The sequence below is a fragment of the Scophthalmus maximus genome, chromosome 10, assembly GCF_022379125.1.
Source record: "Scophthalmus maximus strain ysfricsl-2021 chromosome 10, ASM2237912v1, whole genome shotgun sequence".
Classification (NCBI taxonomy): Eukaryota; Metazoa; Chordata; class Actinopteri; order Pleuronectiformes; family Scophthalmidae; genus Scophthalmus; species Scophthalmus maximus.
This window is the reverse complement of record NC_061524.1, coordinates 7,621,350-7,640,615: the sequence shown is the minus strand read 5'-3', so window position 1 is coordinate 7,640,615 and position 19,266 is coordinate 7,621,350. Positions and strand designations below refer to the sequence as shown.

General features: G+C 43.7%; 2 protein-coding genes and 1 long non-coding RNA gene across 3 annotated transcripts; 1 reads left to right on the top strand and 2 right to left on the bottom strand.

Moving 5' to 3' along the window:
• Positions 1 to 652: 652 nt before the first annotated feature.
• Positions 653 to 5,099, bottom strand: calm2a (calmodulin 2a (phosphorylase kinase, delta)). The gene is made up of 6 exons (XM_035606304.2): positions 4,960 to 5,099; positions 3,905 to 3,935; positions 2,459 to 2,602; positions 2,239 to 2,345; positions 2,022 to 2,157; positions 653 to 1,922 (listed from the first exon to the last, which is right to left on the bottom strand). The coding sequence occupies exons 1-6, from the start codon at positions 4,960 to 4,962 to the stop codon at positions 1,894 to 1,896; spliced, it is 450 nt and encodes a 149-aa protein (XP_035462197.1). The 5' UTR covers positions 4,963 to 5,099; the 3' UTR covers positions 653 to 1,893.
• On the top strand, positions 4,811 to 16,717 carry LOC118283884. The gene is made up of 3 exons (XR_004784698.2): positions 4,811 to 4,926; positions 14,081 to 14,234; positions 16,592 to 16,717. It is a non-coding gene; the product is annotated as an uncharacterized LOC118283884 (long non-coding RNA).
• si:ch73-105b23.6 (mucin-like protein) lies at positions 10,178 to 19,217 on the bottom strand. The gene is made up of 15 exons (XM_035606302.2): positions 18,899 to 19,217; positions 18,640 to 18,715; positions 18,169 to 18,459; positions 17,753 to 17,989; positions 17,509 to 17,661; positions 17,242 to 17,420; positions 16,556 to 16,748; positions 16,325 to 16,444; positions 16,116 to 16,235; positions 15,352 to 15,372; positions 15,142 to 15,203; positions 14,867 to 15,059; positions 14,330 to 14,455; positions 14,074 to 14,209; positions 10,178 to 11,034 (listed from the first exon to the last, which is right to left on the bottom strand). The coding sequence occupies exons 1-15, from the start codon at positions 18,926 to 18,928 to the stop codon at positions 10,893 to 10,895; spliced, it is 2,079 nt and encodes a 692-aa protein (XP_035462195.2). The 5' UTR covers positions 18,929 to 19,217; the 3' UTR covers positions 10,178 to 10,892.
• Positions 19,218 to 19,266: the final 49 nt, after the last annotated feature.

The following is a 19,266-nucleotide window of genomic DNA, read 5'->3' as shown; positions in this document are numbered from 1 at the left end:
CGCACATACAGAAAACACAGCAAAGGAGCTGTTATTTGACTGATATTGTCCCGTACATCTCCATATATAGTCTTCTCCTATGTGGACAGTGCATGAGTGCAGAGGCGAGATGGGACCAGCTTTACATGCTCTATGTAATTAACAGCTTTTTACAAGTAGTCTGCAATGACACTTTAAGCTCTGTTTTTTTTTTAAAGTCTTGGTGATAATTGGTTTTGACGAGATAAGAGCCACTTGTGTCCTCGATTCACACCTGAAGTTGCTGTGGGTCATGGAGTTGTTCCTATTTAAATGAGAAAATCGTTAATTTCCATTTATAGGGAAATCAAACCAGGCGTACTGCAAATACATCGCCTTTTTACATCACAGTCTTGAATGGTGTACGAGCTGTTACTTATGGGCATTTCATAATGTTCTAAATGTGTTTGACTACACATCCACAGGGAAGCCTCTACATGCATGACTGACCAAGCCACAAACAACTGCCACCCTGACTACTCCCAAAAGACAGTAAAAACATGAGAAAAAAAACAAAAAAAAGTTGATGATGAATGGGACAGGATTTTTACATTGCTATGTATTAATCCAACTGATGCTTAAGATCAAGGGCAATACTAAATTGAAATACACAATTGACACACGGAGGCAGAGCAGAGGTCCACAATAGAGCTTTATTTTGTCATTCATCAAAATAACAAACTTAGTATCTCTGCAAGCTACTGTAACAAACTCAATAATCAGAAAATTAAAAAAAACAAAAACAGGTACACCTCTATTTACACCATGGTTTCTGATGTACAATCACCTGCACCTTGTGATTGGAGCAAATGCCAAGTAAGACATGAGGCAGTCAGCTTCTACGTGGTGCTGCGCCAACAGTAGCAGACAACACATGGCCTTTATAGTCAGTAGGAGAGCTGGACAGTACAAGGCTAATCTTATGTCGAGTACCATTGTGTGCACTTCACAATAGAAGCCTTTGATCCCACTCAGTGCTTTTATTTTAATGACAATACAGATTTCATCTGAGTTCATCTGAACATTAAGAGGCATTGGCTGATGCTCCTCAGTGCTTTTGGGAAAATTAAAAGGGGACACTTTAAATTTTTAACGGTAAACATTTCGTGTGAATTCTACGAAACAAGAAAATAAAATAAAAAACCCTATCAAAAAAGGAGCATCCTGTCCTCAATACAAAAACGGCAATTATTACAGGGCATACAAACTCAGGGATCCATAACTGAGAAAACAAGACAATTTTCATATCTGGGTAGATTGTAAATTTTATTGGAAAACAAAAATATACAACTTGGAATGAATTGTTTGAAGCATGACCAGAGGTCATAAAAAAAATAAAAGGAAAGGAAAAGTAAAAGTAGTGAGTAAAACATTAAAAAGCATAAGATTAGTCGTTTTCTGGTATATAGAACAGCAGATACAAAAAGAGTTTGTACGAGTACCTAGGAGATACACCCGTGTCATTTTTTTGCAGTAGTGCAATGCTGAGAGATTTCCATATATACTTTGTCCGTAGTCCATGCAGAGTTTAAACTCCTCTACATTGTTTCCATGCCAACAGTGTTGCCAGGTGACAACCAGCTGACAGGTTTCCAATGTCGCCATGCGTGGAGGGGCCCCGAGCACACAAGACAGGAAGATTCGAAGTTCTCCAGCTCCCAGGGGCCTCCACGGGCATCTGGTTGTACGACCGTTCCGTCACTCCAAAACACCATGACAGCAAAAGAAAGGGACATGGGGACAAGAGCCTATGCAGTTTACATGCAGTTCCTTTGGACAGCAGGAGCAGGGACAAAGGGGGGCTATTAAGATTTTACAGATAAATTACACAAAGAAAAAGGCAAATTATTTATATACGAAATCTGTACAAGGCCTTCACTTCGCTGTCATCATTTGTACGAACTCTGCAGGAAAGAAGGGGGGAGAAAAAAAAAAGAGGTTGTACATCAGCATCCAATGAGTAACCCAAGCAGGTTAAAACTTTAAATATGACATATACCAACCTTCATAGTTGACCTGTCCATCTCCATCAATGTCTGCTTCTCTGATCATCTCATCCACTTCTTCGTCAGTCAGCTTCTCTCCCAGGTTTGTCATCACATGGCGCAGCTCAGCAGCACTGATGTATCCATTGCCGTCCTGAATATTAGATCAGTTAGTAAGCTTCTTTTTTTTTTTAAAGCGCAGTAGATACAGTGTGTGAAAGTAGACAACATTTACCTTGTCAAAGACACGGAATGCTTCTCTGATCTCCTCCTCGCTGTCTGTGTCCTTCATCTTCCTGGCCATCATGGTCAGGAACTCTGGGAAGTCTATCGTCCCATTTCCTGAAGATCAAAAAAAATAAAATAAAAAGGTCATTGATGAGGGATTTCCCACCCAGCACACTTGACAGTATGCACATGGTTACCAGGTTATGTAGACAGATTTGAGTTCTCACCATCAGCGTCAACTTCATTGATCATATCCTGTAGCTCTGCCTCTGTGGGGTTCTGGCCCAGAGAGCGCATGACTGTTCCCAGCTCTTTGGTGGTGATGGTGCCATCTCCATCCTTGTCAAAGAGCGAAAATGCCTCCTTGAACTCTGTTTGGGCAAAAAGATGATGATCTTCTTTAGTAAAAAAGGTGTCACATCTATAGTTAGATTCACAAGAATACGGACATGACAGTGGTTGTAAACAAAAAGCACAGCAGAAAGCTTTATTAACTAAGCCCAGCCTGCTTTACAAACTCATAACCTTTCCCCAAGTCTGCAAAACAAACTTGACTCCAGCCCTGAGTTAGCTCAAGCCACAGAAGGTCATTACATCACTTATGTTTTTAGTTATAAACTAGCAACATCCTAACGAGGCGCCCGTCTGTTTTGAGTTCCAACTGCAGTCGTTTCTGGCTAAACAAGGACAGAGACAACGAGACCGAGCAGCAGGGCAGAGTCAGGCGACATCCGCACTGAATGACAGCCTGTGTGGCCTCGGTGGAGCCGTGAGGGATGAGGAATGATAACACACATCAAGTGTGATGAGGCCAATGGGCAATGAGTAGCGGCATGAAGCAGCTTGTCAGCGTCATGAAAACCACAACCTGCCCTGCATTTTGTCATAGGAAAGGGCCTGTTGTCTGCATCAACCACAGGAAACGTCAGGGGGCCCCAGTTCCTCTGGTACAGGCCATTACAATCCCACGTCACTGCAGATGCTTATTACACTTTAATTTACCGTTGTGTCGGTACATATTCATGCCATGCTGTTTGCACAAACTGGAAAAAAAACCCTGACACATCAGCATCAAGCACAGACGTACTCACTGAAAACAGACACCATGAAATACAGTAAGAGTATGATCAATACATTGTGAAACCTCAGACCTGAGCTGCATTAAAGTCAACAGGAGGAGGAGCAAGATATTATATGGAAAACCACTACAACTGTGCCCCAGTTCAGACATGAACTGCAGACATTTCAGAAAGTCTGAGCACGTACCTGCAGCAGAGAGACACTCCCTGCGCGATTTACATTTCAACATCTAGGCCTCGTCCTATGCTGCTGCAATTGTTCTCTGTGCATTCCCATCTGATGAGAACACACCCTGGGCAAAGGACGCATAATGTGTAAGGCGACTGCCAACGCCTCGCCAGAACACACAGAACTTCCAGATTACATCACTAATTACATGGCAACCGCGGAAATGCAAAGTTTTCCATGAGAGGGAGTCCTTCTGCGTTCCAGGGCCAGCAAGCAACAGCCGTTTCATTCATTCCTGTTTTATGACCAGTAGGCCGCCCTGTGGAATGCCTTAAAAGGCAAAAGTATAAATCCACTGCAAGGAAAGCAAGGATCCATAATGCAGGCCACGAAGAAAGTAGGCACTCAATGCAGCAGTGTCTTACCAGCAATCTGCTCTTCTGTAAGCTGATCAGCCTGCAAAAAAAGGGAAGATGAAATAATTAATAGCATGTCAGAGAAGAAAAAAAATTCCAACATTAGCTATTACACATATGTAACTACAACAACACAATTCTTAATAAATGACCTCAACGTTGGGGCTGCCTGGTCATTCAAAAATACTCTACACACAGTTTTATGCAGCTGGCACACAAATTAAAAGAGTTGTGATGGATTCTGCCGCAGTTGTAATGTGGCAACTACATAAATCAAAGGCATTTTCGTGCCCATCTTGACACAGAACGTGGAAGAAGAAGAAGAAGAAGAAGAAGGAGAAAGATATCGACAAAACGTTAGACCCGTCTACATTCGGCTGTTGGATGACGCCACCGTAGCCAGGGACAACGGAGGGGCTGATAATTTGGCGGTAACTCTTAGCTAGGAAGCGCTAAAGTTAGCTAGCTGCCGTTTTAAAAAAAAAAAATTGTGCCACCGGCTTACATTCGCAGGCCTGAGACAAAAAACACCAAAGTTGCACACACATTAAGAGTTGACGCAACAGTCGCCACACGCGAGGCAGCGGCAGGCAAACAGTCGCAACACTAATCGTCGATCTGCGCCTCAGAAGGACAAGTGGTGTATTTTACAAAGCGGGGGAGAAAAACGCTCCCCCGATTTAATGAGCCCCAACGTTAGCACAAATAAAGGAAATGTGTTGGGCTTCAGCAAGAGCAGCATAATTATTATTCGGTAACGTATCGCCCAATGCACTATTTCAAGTGAAGCCACGTTAATACGAGGCACGCCGCCGTTACTGCATTCATTCTGAACAGCGCGCCGTCAGCTAACGTTAGCTTTGTCTTGACAAACCTGGCAACCGCCGAGCTGTCATCTACTCGGTGGTTACAGCTCAGCGTGCCGGTCGGCTTAAAGCTTAGAGCCCCCGGTGCCGTTCAATTTCAGCTCCCTTACAGGGAAATGAAACCCGCCAAAGGACCATCGACCCGTCCTGGACTGCGGTAAGAAGGTATGATCCTGTTGTTTTTTCTTTCGTTCTTACCATTTCGATGTAGGTGCAGCGGCTGGTTCACGACTAAAGAAAATCCGTAATGACCAAATCCGCGGACTCACGGTCTCTATGAACACACTGACACCGAGGCGGCCGGACTCGCCTTTAACGGCTGCCCCAAACTCCTCCCCCTTTCAATATCACTCCGCCAGTGTCCCTCTTCCTCCGTTCCGCAAATTAATCAAAAAACACATTTATCCAAAGCAGACGTCGCACAGAAAAAACGAAAAACACCCGCTGCAGCCGTCCGTCACTGTCACGCGGGCTCCCACTCTGATATTCGAGACGCCAACGTCTATCTTCGGCGGTCTACATAACGGCGGATGAATACTTTCTGCTACTCCGCGATGGGGCACAAGACGTAGCCGAGAGAAATCGCGCTCTCTGATTGGTGTGTTCGTACCTGCAATGCGTCACTCCCATGGTCTGCGCTGCCGCTGCATCTTGTCCGTAGACATCCCAGTCAGAGCCACGGGCACAGCAGACGGGCTTGTTGCATAGTGTGTGTACACATGGGCATCGTGTTCACAGGGACCTAGGGAGATAGGTCTGATGGGCAATTAGCTACGAGGAGCATAGTTTGTCACTTGTTACTGGGGGGCGCACACTGAATAACCAGTTTGTGTATCTGCTTTCCTCATCCCTGCAGTTTCTAATCACATTACATGTGTTCAGTTTTACAAGGTTACCACAGACTGATTGAGTTCTGTGTGACGCTTGAGTAAAGTTTCTCCTGTCTGCTGATCACTCGAAAGTGTTTGCATAATGAAATGCTGTGCAAGGGATGAAGTGTTTGGGTGTCATAGTTGTTAGTGGGTAATAGTTTGTTTGTGCATGCGTGTGTGTGCGTGTGCACGTTTAGATGTGTGATGTGTGATGTGTGACTCTCAGGCGTTGCTGTCAGATGACAGTGGTGTTCTCGGGTCTAATTGTGCTGCTTGCTGTGGAGGCAGGTATCTGATGGCCTGATTGCCTATGCCTGACTGCTCCCCTGTCTCCCAGTGACCACCTGCCTCCGGCCTGGTCCCACGGGAGATGCTGTGGAGGAGGGTGGACAGAGATGCGCAAGGAGAAGGATTCGAAGAACCACTCAGAGAATGTGCTAGATCCTCCATGTCCCAAAGCAGCCCCCACCCCCGCCCCTTCCTCCCAGTTCTGCTGCCTCTCTTATTATTAGACGTGGATGTCACACTGTAAGTACAGAGCCGGGATTGTGCAAAGCTCAATGTTTTCAGAGCTGATGTAAGAAATGAGCATCCAAAGTGGTTCCCACCTCCATCTGCGCTGTTTACAGAGGTGATGCTGCCCGTGTCATGTGTTCTGCTGAGCAGCCTCGGAATCCACCAGGCTTTTCCCCCAACCTGCCTAATCTGGAGCACATTGGACTCCTTTCATTTAAATCTGTTTTTCTGCTACAGAGGTTTTGTCATCGTGCAGATTATGTACAGCCAAAGGTGGCGGCGCAAAGGCCTGAATCTGTCACAAGAATCAGATAAGCTGGAGCATGTGTGAACGACAGTTTGTGGAGGAGTGTGAATTCACGTTTTACCTCTTTTGAAATACTTCCAATATGACTTAGATACTAATAAGCAGCTGCCATTAACACATAACTTATTATACAAGACCCATAGTGAACTGTTGTCTCGAGACAATGGTTTACTGTTGGGTCATAAATATTTCAAAATCAGAGCGGCTTTCTACTTTGTCCTGCTGCCCAATTTCTTTAGCTGCACTTCATCCAATATGCACAATCAGCTGTTTGCTTGGTTGATGACATGCCCTTCAATGATCCCCAGGTCTCAGAGGACCTGCTCCGGGTCAACGGTGGTTGTAGGTTGAAGGTTAATATGGACAGGGTATATTGGAACTCGGGAGACATGACTTAATGGTCTATAAAACCTGAAACCAATCTCCATGATGAAAACAAAAGAAAAGTCAACCCTCTACACGGAGGACAATGCAATGCATGTTCCAGTGTTCCTTTTCAATTTCTTTTCTCAGATGTGGGCTCATAGTCATTGTGTTCAAACCACTGCCATTCCCATTACCCCCCCCCCCCCCCCCCGGATTATCAGCTCTGTGAATATGTAACTGCCTCACGTCATAAGTTCTTCTTATCGGACACAGCCCAACCCGGGATATTTTTATAAAACCGCAGCTTTAATTTCCATACCACAGGGTCAAAGTTCATTTTAGCTCAGAGTCGGACTCTCCATTTTCATTAATGTCACCTCCCGGTGGCCCCTGACTTCACTCCCACTGATAGCATTGTTCCCTTCACCAAGAACAAAAAAAACCCTCATCATGTGGGTCAGTTCAGTGTGTGTCAATGGAGGTGGGTTGGCACACAGCACTTGCGAGGTGGCATGTGGTAGAACTGTGCAGGGTGTTGCAGTCATGTCCTAAGATTAAGCGGCTTTCGAGCAAAAGAGTTTCGAGAGACGACTAACTTGTGTTCCCGAGTCACCTGTGAGGACTTTGCGAGACAAAGCACCGGTGACAAATATGAGAAGATGTTTACCTGTGTAACTGGAAGACGCGGCCACCATGATTAATATATGAGGCTTTGTAATGCACCTGCTGGTCCAATGCCAAGGGAGTGGATCACCTTTCAATGCAGAGAATGGCCGTTGTTTGTCCTGGATGCAGCTGCTATTAGTGAAGGGACGGTTTACATTGTGTGAGTCGGTCTCACGTGTGTGTGTGTATGTTAGATTAGCCTATATTATGCCTCTATGCAGAGCTTTTATATTTTATGTGTGCTTATAAAACCGCCAAAGAAGGGAGATGTGTTCATGTACGTATATATTTTTCATGACCCACAGGCAATTAAGGGCACATCTGATTACCAGTACTCCTGGCCAAAGGTCTGGCACTGTCAATGAACAAAGTTGATGGCCCTCACGGCAAACCACTGCCAGTTAGCGTGAATGGTTTTACAGTCACACGATAAGGGCATTAGCCGTATAAGGTCCAACAACAGTCTGGCCGCACACAAGCCAATCCCATGGGCGCTCTGGCCTATACCTGTTACTGGGAAATTACTTGTTTTCTAAAATTACATCATGAAGCAGAAATGATTAATGGCCTCAAATCAGATAAGAGGATTTGGTCAGTGCCTGCTATTCCCAGCCTATTTCAATCATGTTGCGATGAAATGGATATAGTGTTAAGCATGCACTTAGTTTCCTATTCCCCCCTAACGTGTTGCTGTTTTTCTTGGGCCTGGCACTAGATCATCAGTCGCCTCTAAACTTGCACACGTCACTTGTTTTATTTGAGGGGATCTGAGGGACAAAACCACTTACCGGCTGTCGAATAGAATCCCTGCTGTTGATCTTCACAGTCTTATTTTTCAACCCCCCTCCCCACCCCACCTCGGTCCCCCCTTTTCCACCTCTCTATCTTTCTATCTCTGACTCTGACCCTCTCCCTGCCTCCCTCTCTCCCTTCCTGGCTTGCCTCCAGGTTGTCTCTTCTGCAGTCAGTGTGGAGCTGGAGTTCAAACGCCGCAGCCTTCAGCAGCACATGAAACACTGCTACTTGGAACCTTCCAGAAGTGTGGCACTGCAAAGCTTTCTCGCCAAGGTGATATCCTCCTCAGTGGCCGTTTCTCAGTGGCCGCTGTTCACTGTTAGCTGTGCCTTTGTATCACAGGTGTCAGGAGCTCTCCTTGCTATGGATTTTGTAATCTTTACAGAAGTTTCCTCTGCAAACCCTGTATGCAGTGATTTGGGTTCTACTCACTCAGTTTACGCACTCGGTCAGTCATGTCGAAACAGAAACTGGAGGAATCAATAAGCACTGCAGAGGTTATGCATGTGAAACTGTCAATGTGTACTTTGGTACATAACCACAATAAAAAAGTGACAGGGGCAGAGTGTTCGAGCAGTGCCCCGACCTTGACCCAGGTCGTAGCGTATAGGCCGGGTCTGTCTCTGCAGTGGCAGGGACCTGCAGGGCTGCCTCGCTCCGCGCCCCCCTCAGATGATCTCATTCTGCAGGGGGCAGCAAGCTCCACTGCATGCTGTGGCCACTTGCAGATCAAGGCTGTCTAGTCATCTCTCTCTCTCACTCTCTCTCTCTCTCTCTCTCTCTCTCTCTCTCTCTCTCTCTCTCTCTGTGTGTGTGTGTGTGTGTGTGTGTGTGTGTGTGTGTGTGTCTGTGCGTGCGTGTGTGTGTGTGTGTGTGGCTGGAGAGTACTGCGTTTCTGCTTAAACCATGTCCATAAACACATGTGATTGATCTGCCTTGTGTAGAAGACTCAGTTGGGACACCTGGTGGCTGGAGAAGTAATTGCAGGGCAACTACTGTAGATTGAGACAGTGATGAAAAATGACCAAACAGCAATTTTAATATCGTTCACCTTTGTATTTGAGTGCATTTTATGCTACTTCCTACTTCCACTACACTCCATGCAACAGTTACTTGTTATTTTACAGGTCCAAAACTTACTATATGGATAATAATAATATACTTGATATATACGTCTGTACTTTCTGAAATTAGTTTTGAATGCTGGAGTTTTACTTGTAATGGATTTTTAAGATTTAAAAAAATGAGTTATATCTTAAGTAGCTACAACATTGCAATTCTTATATGTTCGTGAATCAGTAATAAAGCTGTAATGATATAATGCATTTTGATTAATTATAAAACTTTAAAGTATTTTTACACAGAGTTCTTTATTCTACAACTGATCTAATGACTTGGTCAGAGAAGATTCATTTTTAATATTATTATTAATTAATATTTGTCCAGTTTTGTCCACGTCCACTTTGATATGGGGTTTATCAGACTTAAGTGCATTAATCGATTCTGCACTGATTGTCAATGGAAAACAAGACTCTAATACAGAAGTATAATTATTGGTGTGCATGTCAGAGTGTGGGGTGTTTTTCCACCCTGCCATTTCGGGGAGGTGCATGAAAACCTTTTAAAGGCAACGGATCCTTTCACAAACTGTTAGCTACAGCTTGACGTGTCAGCTTGCAGGAAGATGACAATATTCATTTTCCTCTGCAATGGGAGGTCAAAGGTCAGGGTGAGCTGTAGAGAAGGATAGGTTTGACTCAACAAGGACATGTCACCAATAAGTTTAACCTAGAACCCTTCTGTTCCCATCTTTAGAGCATCAAGCATTCTTATCTGCTCTTGAAATCACCACAGCAATGTTACTCAAGTTGCAATTTTATTGATTTACATTATATTTACACATCTGTTGAAATGCTGAATTACTCAGCTGTGTGAACAGGAAGTGAACAATTATTGTTTGTCATCATGTGATTCCAAAATGAGATAAATGCTTTTAGAAAACAGTGTTGCCAACTTTTGAAAATGTTTGCAGAATAATGACAACCACATAAATCGAATTGACAATGGTTTGGTGATTAAGAAATTGCAGATTTTCCAAATATTGATGTATTACTGTACATTTTGGAGAAGAACAATAACACACTTGAGTATAATTGTGAACAGAGGGCTGGAGTGTGACACGCCAGATACATGCTAATGTCCCTATCAAGGATGCTTTTGGCCTAGTATCAGCTGGAAGCTAAAGACCACTGCAGTGGTGTACTTTTCATCAATGTCTCCAGCCAAGCGATTGTCAAGTTCTGCTGGGTCAGTCTCTGACTGTAAACTGTTGTCAAGGCAAAAAAACAAAAAAACACACCTTCCAAGCTCACACTTGGCAGGTCCATCGCTCAGCAGAGAGGATTGGAAATGACTGACGTTAAATGTCACTCTGCTTTAATTACTTGTTTGCTACAATATAAATAAGAGTTGTTCATCTTGTCATCATAAAACATATATAGAGGCTCCAAAAGTGCTTGCATTGTGTTTGAAAGCTTACTGTCTTTTCAGTGTCCGTGAGAGTGATTTTGCAAACACATGCATGTGTGTTTATGGCGTTTTAGCATGTGCTATCTGAGGCGCTGCCTGGGTGTGATGTTGTCTATGATCCGAGGGCTGCAGTGGGTCATGTACTGCAGGGCAGGGTCCGAGTAGTTGAAGGGCGGGGGGTTGTGCTGCTCCTGGATGTGGTCTGGCAACAAGTGGGGGAGGCTGGAAGAAAAAACACATGAGCCAATCAGAAATGCAGAAGCAAACAAGAAATCACTGCAGTCTGCCTCTCAAGATGACGCGAAGTTGCAAACAAGCAGAGCGTTGTCCGTATCATTTCTTGCACTCAATTTGAGGAGATGATGAGAGTTAAAGTAATATTCATCTTTATCACTCTATCAGCAGATAGATTTCTGTATATTTTGTACCTAATTCATTGGATTCCTGACCCCGATTACTGCCGTCTCTAATTCTGCATTCATTTAAACAATCATCTCGGGCAATTTGTTTGGATGGGTAGCAGTTGTTGTGGAATACTTAGTGACTCGTGAATATTTATGAAGGTTCTAGCCTAGATATGTGTTGAAAGATGGTGAAATGTGGGGCTAAAGCTTGTCAAAAAGAAAAGATAGAAAGGAATAAACATACACCCTGAATGCTCCTCTAGACTCCCTGCTGTCTTATTTGCAGCTCATATGCATTCTATATCCTTGTGTTCTCCCCTCAGATAATGAGGTACAGACTGTGTGCCATGGATCATTCAAAACACAATTCTAGACAAATAATTTCTTGCAAACTTGCCTCCTGACTTAACAACCCTCTGCAGACTGTTCGCCCTGGTCATCGATTACAGTTAATATTCTGACTCACTGTTCTTGTTATATGTAATAAAAATATAATGCTGATTTTAGAGTATTTGGTTAATGCAATGTCGCAGAACCGACACTTCATATTACACAGCTGTAAACTATACAGGGACAATGTCCCATGAAACAATTTCTGCTCCATCTCCATCGTATCACGTGCTTCTGGGACCTTTCGAATTATTAGATCATACAATATAATCTTGTTGGAAGCCAACAGCACAACCTCCTCCCTGGGTTTTGCTTCTCGCTCTAATCTAACAACATAATCCCACAATGCTGGCACAGACCGTGGCCATTATTTCCGTAGGGTCTAGTTTACATAGAGCAGAGAAAGCAGGCCAGTCATCGGGGGGATTACAGTATGTGTCTCTGTGGCCCACTAACACCTGGCCCAGATGCCATACATCTGTACACACACGCCGGGGCCAAGGACACATTGTGATGCACAAAGTCATGAAGCTGTGCACACTCACACACATATACATCTGGATATGGGATGTACTCTATTTCAGAGAAGACTTCCATTCAACATTGGAATATTCAGCTTTATAATAAAACCCTATGTCATGTGGGGTTTTTTTTGTGGTTGAATAATTTCAATCTGTGTTGTCTAACTAAATCATAAAAAAGACCAAAAATAGGAATGTAAGTTTTTGTCACAATACCAAACGTTGTGTGTTCATATTTGTTTAAAGTTCCAGTTCGACATTTTCGGAAAAAAGTTTTTTTGATACCATTCTCATAACTACGTGGCAAACAGCATAAAGACTGGAAATCGCTTGTATTACTCTTTCTGAAGGAATCAAAATCCACCATCTTTGTTCAATTCATACAAAATGGAAGTTACTGATCCCACTGCAGAAATAGTCTGGCATGGTGATTCCATGTAAAAACACAATGAGTCATTTCTATTCCAGATTTTTTTTAGGGAAAACCAAATATTGTGTTTATTAGTGGACAGATTTGGCTACATTTGGACGGAGCCTGGCTTCCTGTTTGCCTGTTTAAAGTCTTACTCCACGGGATCATTTTCCTTTGAGCAAACCCCCTCTAATCTGTAGATGTGTTATCGCTTTCATTACCTCGCTTTACTGTATATTTTTTTATCTGCGAAGGTTCCTCCGTGTTACCCAAGTGCAGTTTCATAAGTCGGACCAAAGCTGCAAGTAGGAAGCGCTTTTGTTTAATATAGTAAGAGAGTGGGCAGTTCGTCCTCCGACTGAGAAGTTAAATACAAGAAGACAGTGCTGCTGCAGCAGAACAGAGGGCAAGATTTAGAGCCTCTGAGTCGCTGTAAAGGATTGTCTCTGGGCAGACCTACTTAACTACTGTACCTTGAAACAGAGTGTGCGTGTGTGTGTGTGTGTGTGTGTGTGTGTGTGTGTGTGTGTGTGGGCGCGTGGGGACCTAAATCTGTTTACACTTTATGGGGACAAAAATAAATTCAGCATTGTGATCATTAAAGTTTAAGAGACACGTTTTAAGGTGAGGTTTAGGTTATGGTTACGGTTTTAGTAAATGTGTGTGTGTGTGTGTGTGTGTGTGTGTGTCTGTGTGTGTGTGTGTGTGTGCGTGCGCGTCTGCATGTGCGTGTGTGTGGTATCGTCCAGTCATTCTCTGCTGCAATATATATTTTGTGGTGACTTGCAGTGAACTCTGCCCATAGGAGCTGCTGACCCACGTAAAAACACAGTTTTATATTTATTCATTAGAGTTTTAGTGACCAATGATGGTCTGGCCATTGTTTTGTGACAACAGACTTTGCCTCAGAAAGGCTGTAATGAGGCCTTTCATCAGCCAGAGAACATGACTGATGCGGGATGGTCTCCACACACCAGACGAGGATTGTTGCATAGATGGAGAGTTGAGAGAAAACCCTCCAGCCACGTGTTGTACATCTGCAGCACGAGCGAGGCAAAAAAAAAACATGGCAGGAGGGTGTGCAAAAAGAAAAAGACATAAATCAGTGTTACAAAATGCAAAGGAAGATTTGCGTTCAGCCACATTTTGGCATTTATGCAACTTGATGCAACATACAGCTGCAAACATGGAGACATGGATTATGCTGAATGGAATGGATTTGACAATTTACTATGGACGTATTTGAATTTGTCAGGAAACAAAGACACAATCCGATTTCAATGTATTGTCTGTATCTTTCACAGATGCCAACATTTTAGAGCAACCTGATAAAACTACAAGGAGCGTTTGATGCTCAAAGTATTTGTTTTTTGTTGGTCGTCATCAGCTGCGATTAAACATAACCTGTATAATATTCTTGTCAAATTATTCGAAATACATCCAATCTTTATGCTGTGAATCAGTCTTGCATATTGTGCATGAAGTAAAAAAAAAGAATGTAAATTCTACTGAGTGCGTTGCTCGTGTTACTCACTCCCCAGTCACAGTCTTCTTGCAGCAGCAGAAGCAGGCCAGTGCAGCCAGGAGGAGCAGCAGGAGCAGAGGGATGCCGATGCCCAGAACCAGGCCCAGAACAAGGTCCAGCTCCACATCGCCCCCCTTGCCTCGCCCTGGAACAGGCCAGTCAGTGTTAATGTAAGTCATAGCCATGGCAAACTGTGGCAAACTCACATATTGTATCAGCAAGTGAGAAAGGACGGGATGAATGTTATGGTATTTTAGATCCTCACCTAATACACAGGACTGGGTTTCATCCAGATCAGTGCCGTTGCAGACACACCTGTAGCCTCCGTAGGTGTTGGCACACAGGGCTGGAGAGACACACAACGCCTCCTTGGCCTTACACTCGTCCAGATCTGTGGGTGGGGGCAGAGGGGTATAAGTCCTACTAACGCCGAGTGCTGCAGTATATTTTATACCTTACTGCAATACTATAGCGGACAGAAAAAAATAGCCACATTCATCGTGATGAAGTTAAAATTGTATGTCATCAGTCGATCATATATTACTGTTTCTGCATTGGAATTACAATGATAATGACCCTTTGCCAAGAGTTTACCATTTTTGACAAAGTAGCAAAGAAATTCAGAATTCAACAAAAACCAAACACTATAGTAACAGGTTTTATTTAGTAAAATAAAAAGTATTGTGCCAAACAACAAAACCTGGATTTCAAAACAGCATATTTAAATGTGGTGTTTGATTTGCTGAGCTTAAACATTTCTTCCCAAAAATAAATTACTGAATAAATATTTTTTTTTTCTTACCATCAACCTCAATGCCACTGATGTCATAGTGGCCGCTGACTCTGGCCAGGTAGTCTCTGATATACCAGTGGGGTGTGTCACTGGACATGTTGATACGATATTCCCCCGAGCCTGGTTTAGAGCTCTGTCCTGGCTCCTTCTTGCTGGCGTTGTAGAATTTGTTCTGGAAACCCATCATCATGATGTCCACCAGCTGAGACACAAGCACGGATAGATTATTGATTTGCAATTAAGAAATGTGTTTGATTATCGTATTTGTGTTACAAGTTCCACACCTGATCCAGTCCATCAGATTCGTCCTTCTTCCAGTTCACAGAGACATTGAACAAATTAGACCCTGCAGGAGCACAACAGCAGCAACAGCTGTGTTAACCTCATATTACCATATCGTACATGGGCATGTTTACCATGGCAACACCAGAGGCAGGGCCAAACTATGTTCAAGCCCTCGAGGGCCATAGATGGAGGCACATGGGAGCTCTTACCTGGAGGGTTGGCAGAGTCACCTGCAGAGAAACACACCATTCAGAACTGGATCAAATACATAACTGTAATTACAGTTTTCATACACACATTTTTATTCATCTCATATTAGTTTTGTTTTGTTTTTTGTCTGTCTGGACTAAACAAATCAGAGCCACTTGTTCTGATAGATTAGACCTCTGAGGTAAAGTAACCAAATTCATTATTTACAGATGCATATTTTTGTCGTCATCATCATCATTTCCGTTCACATATTATGCTCAATAAAAGTCACCTCTGAGGATCATCATTTTATATAATGTTCTTATGAATACATGTATTTCAAGGTATATTATATTAGGACCATGCAGGGACTCTATCTCTCTCTCTAAGACATGTAGATAGAAAGATAGATGGATTAACTTTATTGATCCCAAGCTGGGAAATTCTGTAGTACAACGAGTAAAGAGGCTGTCAAAGATCATATCAAATGTCATACTAAGTAAAAAAAAAGAATACAGAATATGGAGTCATACAGTTGTATTTATATATGGGATTTACCAAATATGTACCGTGTGCTTTCACTGCAGTACATGATAGCCCTATATGAACTCTAGATGATGCTGTTTCTCGTGTGTTGTCTATAGTTCATTTATTGCCAAGTAATGCTTTGGAAAATTTTTTAAAATATAGTTGGACTATATCGACTGTCATTTGAACTTTTAATGTTTGTGAGTGTTATTGTCTGCTGCAGACTAAATGACAACGCATATGCCTGTGCACATACCACATCCGTCAGTGTCCTTGGTGTCCTTGTATCTACAGAGGCAGTCAACGGAGCCCGGCTTGTTCTTACACTCAAACTTAGCATTGGGGCAGCTGGAGAGCTCTGCACACTCGTCTATATCTACAAATACGGACGGAGGCAGATGTGCAGTTAAATTATTGTGAATCAATGTGTTTCTGACCATACGAAAGTGGTGGTGTATTCAGTACCTGTGCAGTTGTGTCCATTTCCTGCAAAGCCAGGCTTGCATGTGCAGGTGTAGTTTTGTTTTGTGCTGTGGCAGTCGGCATCTTTGTGGCAAGGAAAGGGGTAAGGATGGATGCACATGTCTGAGAAAGTACACAGAGGAACAAGTCAAAATCTTTTCCCCCCAAATGTGAAAATGTGACTGCATAAAAACAAATCCTGCAAACAAAAAAAATCATGATTGTGCCACAAACCATGCTCAAAGCACTTGTATCCCTGTTTTCCATTAGAGACAGTACTCTCAGGACACTCTCCACAGGTGAACTGGTCGGGCTCTGTCTTCGACTGGCACTTCACCCCTCGGAAGCAGGGCTTGCCTTGACATATGTCTGAGGTGTTCCCACAGAACTTTCCACTGAAGCCCTTTGGACACAGGCAGCCGACCACCTGGGAGCAGAGAGGAAGACGGACACAGTTTAACATTTAGCATACTGTAAGTCCATAACTGATTCTACATTCAGAGCTTCTTAGACAGGAGAATTTTTATTTGTATTAAAAGTGCTATATAAATAAAGTCTGATTGATTGATTGAAATGATGCATCGAGGTATTTTAGTTAGTAAAACGTTATTCATCAGGCTTTTAAGTTACTAGGTCATCCATGAAATTGTTTTTTTAATGAACAGACCAAGTGCAAGATTAAATTACCGGCATGGGTCCACATTGTGATTTAGCTTGTTTGTATTCACATTTATTTCATATCATTTCATATATCATAAGTTATTTTAGTTAGGAATCCTTTAAACACAAAATAACTATAGTCTGCACTTGATCTCCTTCTTCGTGTTCGGCGACCAAACCAGCAAAGACAGTTTTTGAGATCTGAATGTCAAGTGATGAATATATGCGTATGGTCAGATCGACCAAATTTATAAATGCACCTGGAACTTTCCCTGCTGGTGGTTTTCGGCAATGCTGTCATACTGGCAGGTTCCTCCGTTGAGGCAGCTGCAAACACGCAGGATCGGACTGAACAGGGAGCTGGAGAGCTTGTCGCTGACCCTGATAGTCAGCTGCACAGGCTGGGTGCTGAGGGGAGTCCACGTCAGGTAGCCATCACCTGGAGTGGAAAGCACAAGGGTTGTATAACAGCACTCATTCATCAACTTTACATAATACTGCCATGAGAACAACATGGGATGTCTAACCACTGCCAATGGAAGCCCCAGCAGGCCTGGGATAGAGCATCGAGTAGGTGATGGGGTCTCCGTTGGGGTCCTGAGCAGCAATCTTAGTGTTGACAGTAGAATTGACCTTGCCGTGGATCACTGTGGGCTCTGTCACTATAGGAGGCATGTTACCTGCCAGACCGCAAATGGACCACATCAAATGAACACAGGTCAATGATGAAAACTCAAATAAAACCTTTCCGTAATACTTTAGACGTCTAACCATAGATCAGAGCCAGATTTTGGAACTGCTTCTCGGCGTCCAGAGACTGCAGGCCCATGTCAGAGCTGCCAGATGCCAGGGTGTCGTGGACACACACCATGCTGCCTTTACAGGTTCTCCTCAGCTCCTCCACCTCAGCAGGACTCACGCGTTCCAGCAGGTGTTCAGCGGAGACATGCTTCAGTGGAACGAGTGGAGGTGGAGAGAACAACAGGCTCTCTGGGACTGGCACTGCCCCTAGAAACACGCATACGCACGGAACCAGAAATTAGGACGGATGTAGTAACAAAAATACCCATAAATTGTCTCGATGTTGTCAATGACGCAGCCTTGGACGGAACTGCAATGTGAAGCCAAAATGGCAGTCTCCATGGAAGACGACATAGAGTTAGTGTATGTATCTATGGTCCACTCACATGACAAGCCAAAGTAATGCAGTCTCTCCTCTGAGGGGGGGGTGAGGTCCACTGAGGGGAGGAGCTTGCCGTCTGACATGAGGAAATCGTCCGAGCGGTTGGAGCTCCACAGACCCATGAGACCCACGGTGCGGTTGAAGAAGGTGTGAGGAAGCCCCACCATGGCCGCCAGCTGATTGTGGCCCGCAATCCGCCAGGCCACCACATGGAGACCACCAGCGTACACTGCTGCACAGCGACTCACCGACACGCAGCGCACAGCGAAGTCCTTCGCAGCCGTGTGCACGACACCTGAAGAGACATTTGTCGTGTGCTCGAGACATTTATCGTGTGATCGAGACATTTATGACACTAGCTGTTATGTACATGACTCCAATTACATAGTATTTCGTTCCGCTCCTATGCCATGTCATTTCATATGAAAAAATTCAAACTAAAACTTTTGAGTTATACTTGTGAGGTTATAATTACCAACGGTAACTGGGACTTCAACATTATCCACAAAAACCTGGAGTCCATCTCCTTTCTCTGCACATCTCCATTCAATCTGAAAATGATACATGAACAACTAATATAACAATTTATCAATATATATATTTGTACTTTTCAGTCGGTTTCATAAGTTCATAAGTTTTTATCTCTCTCCAAGTACACACACACACACACACACACACACACACACACACACACACACATAGTGTCTTCTTTCCTGACACACAAACATCCTGACCTTGCCAATGCCCTGGTGGAAGGCAGCCATGCGCACCACCACTGGGACCTCAATGATCCCCTTTGCGTCTGTGTGTAGCTTGTCAGTCTGTCCTTGCAGGGTGAAGATATTAGAGCCGGTGTTGGAGGAGAGACGCACGATCACGAACTCTCCCAGGGCCTTGAAGGAGTACTCCGTACCATCAAAGGTGATGAAATGGAGGCTGCCATAAACCAACGCTGCAAGCAAAACATGGTAAGTAGAGGTTTTCTGGGGCACGATAAGAAATTCATCTTACGAGACTTCTTTGAATAAAGGTACGGGTTTTCTGGGAATGGTCAGACTGCTGAGTATCACGACTGGAAGTCACACTCCCTCTGTGGGTGTTG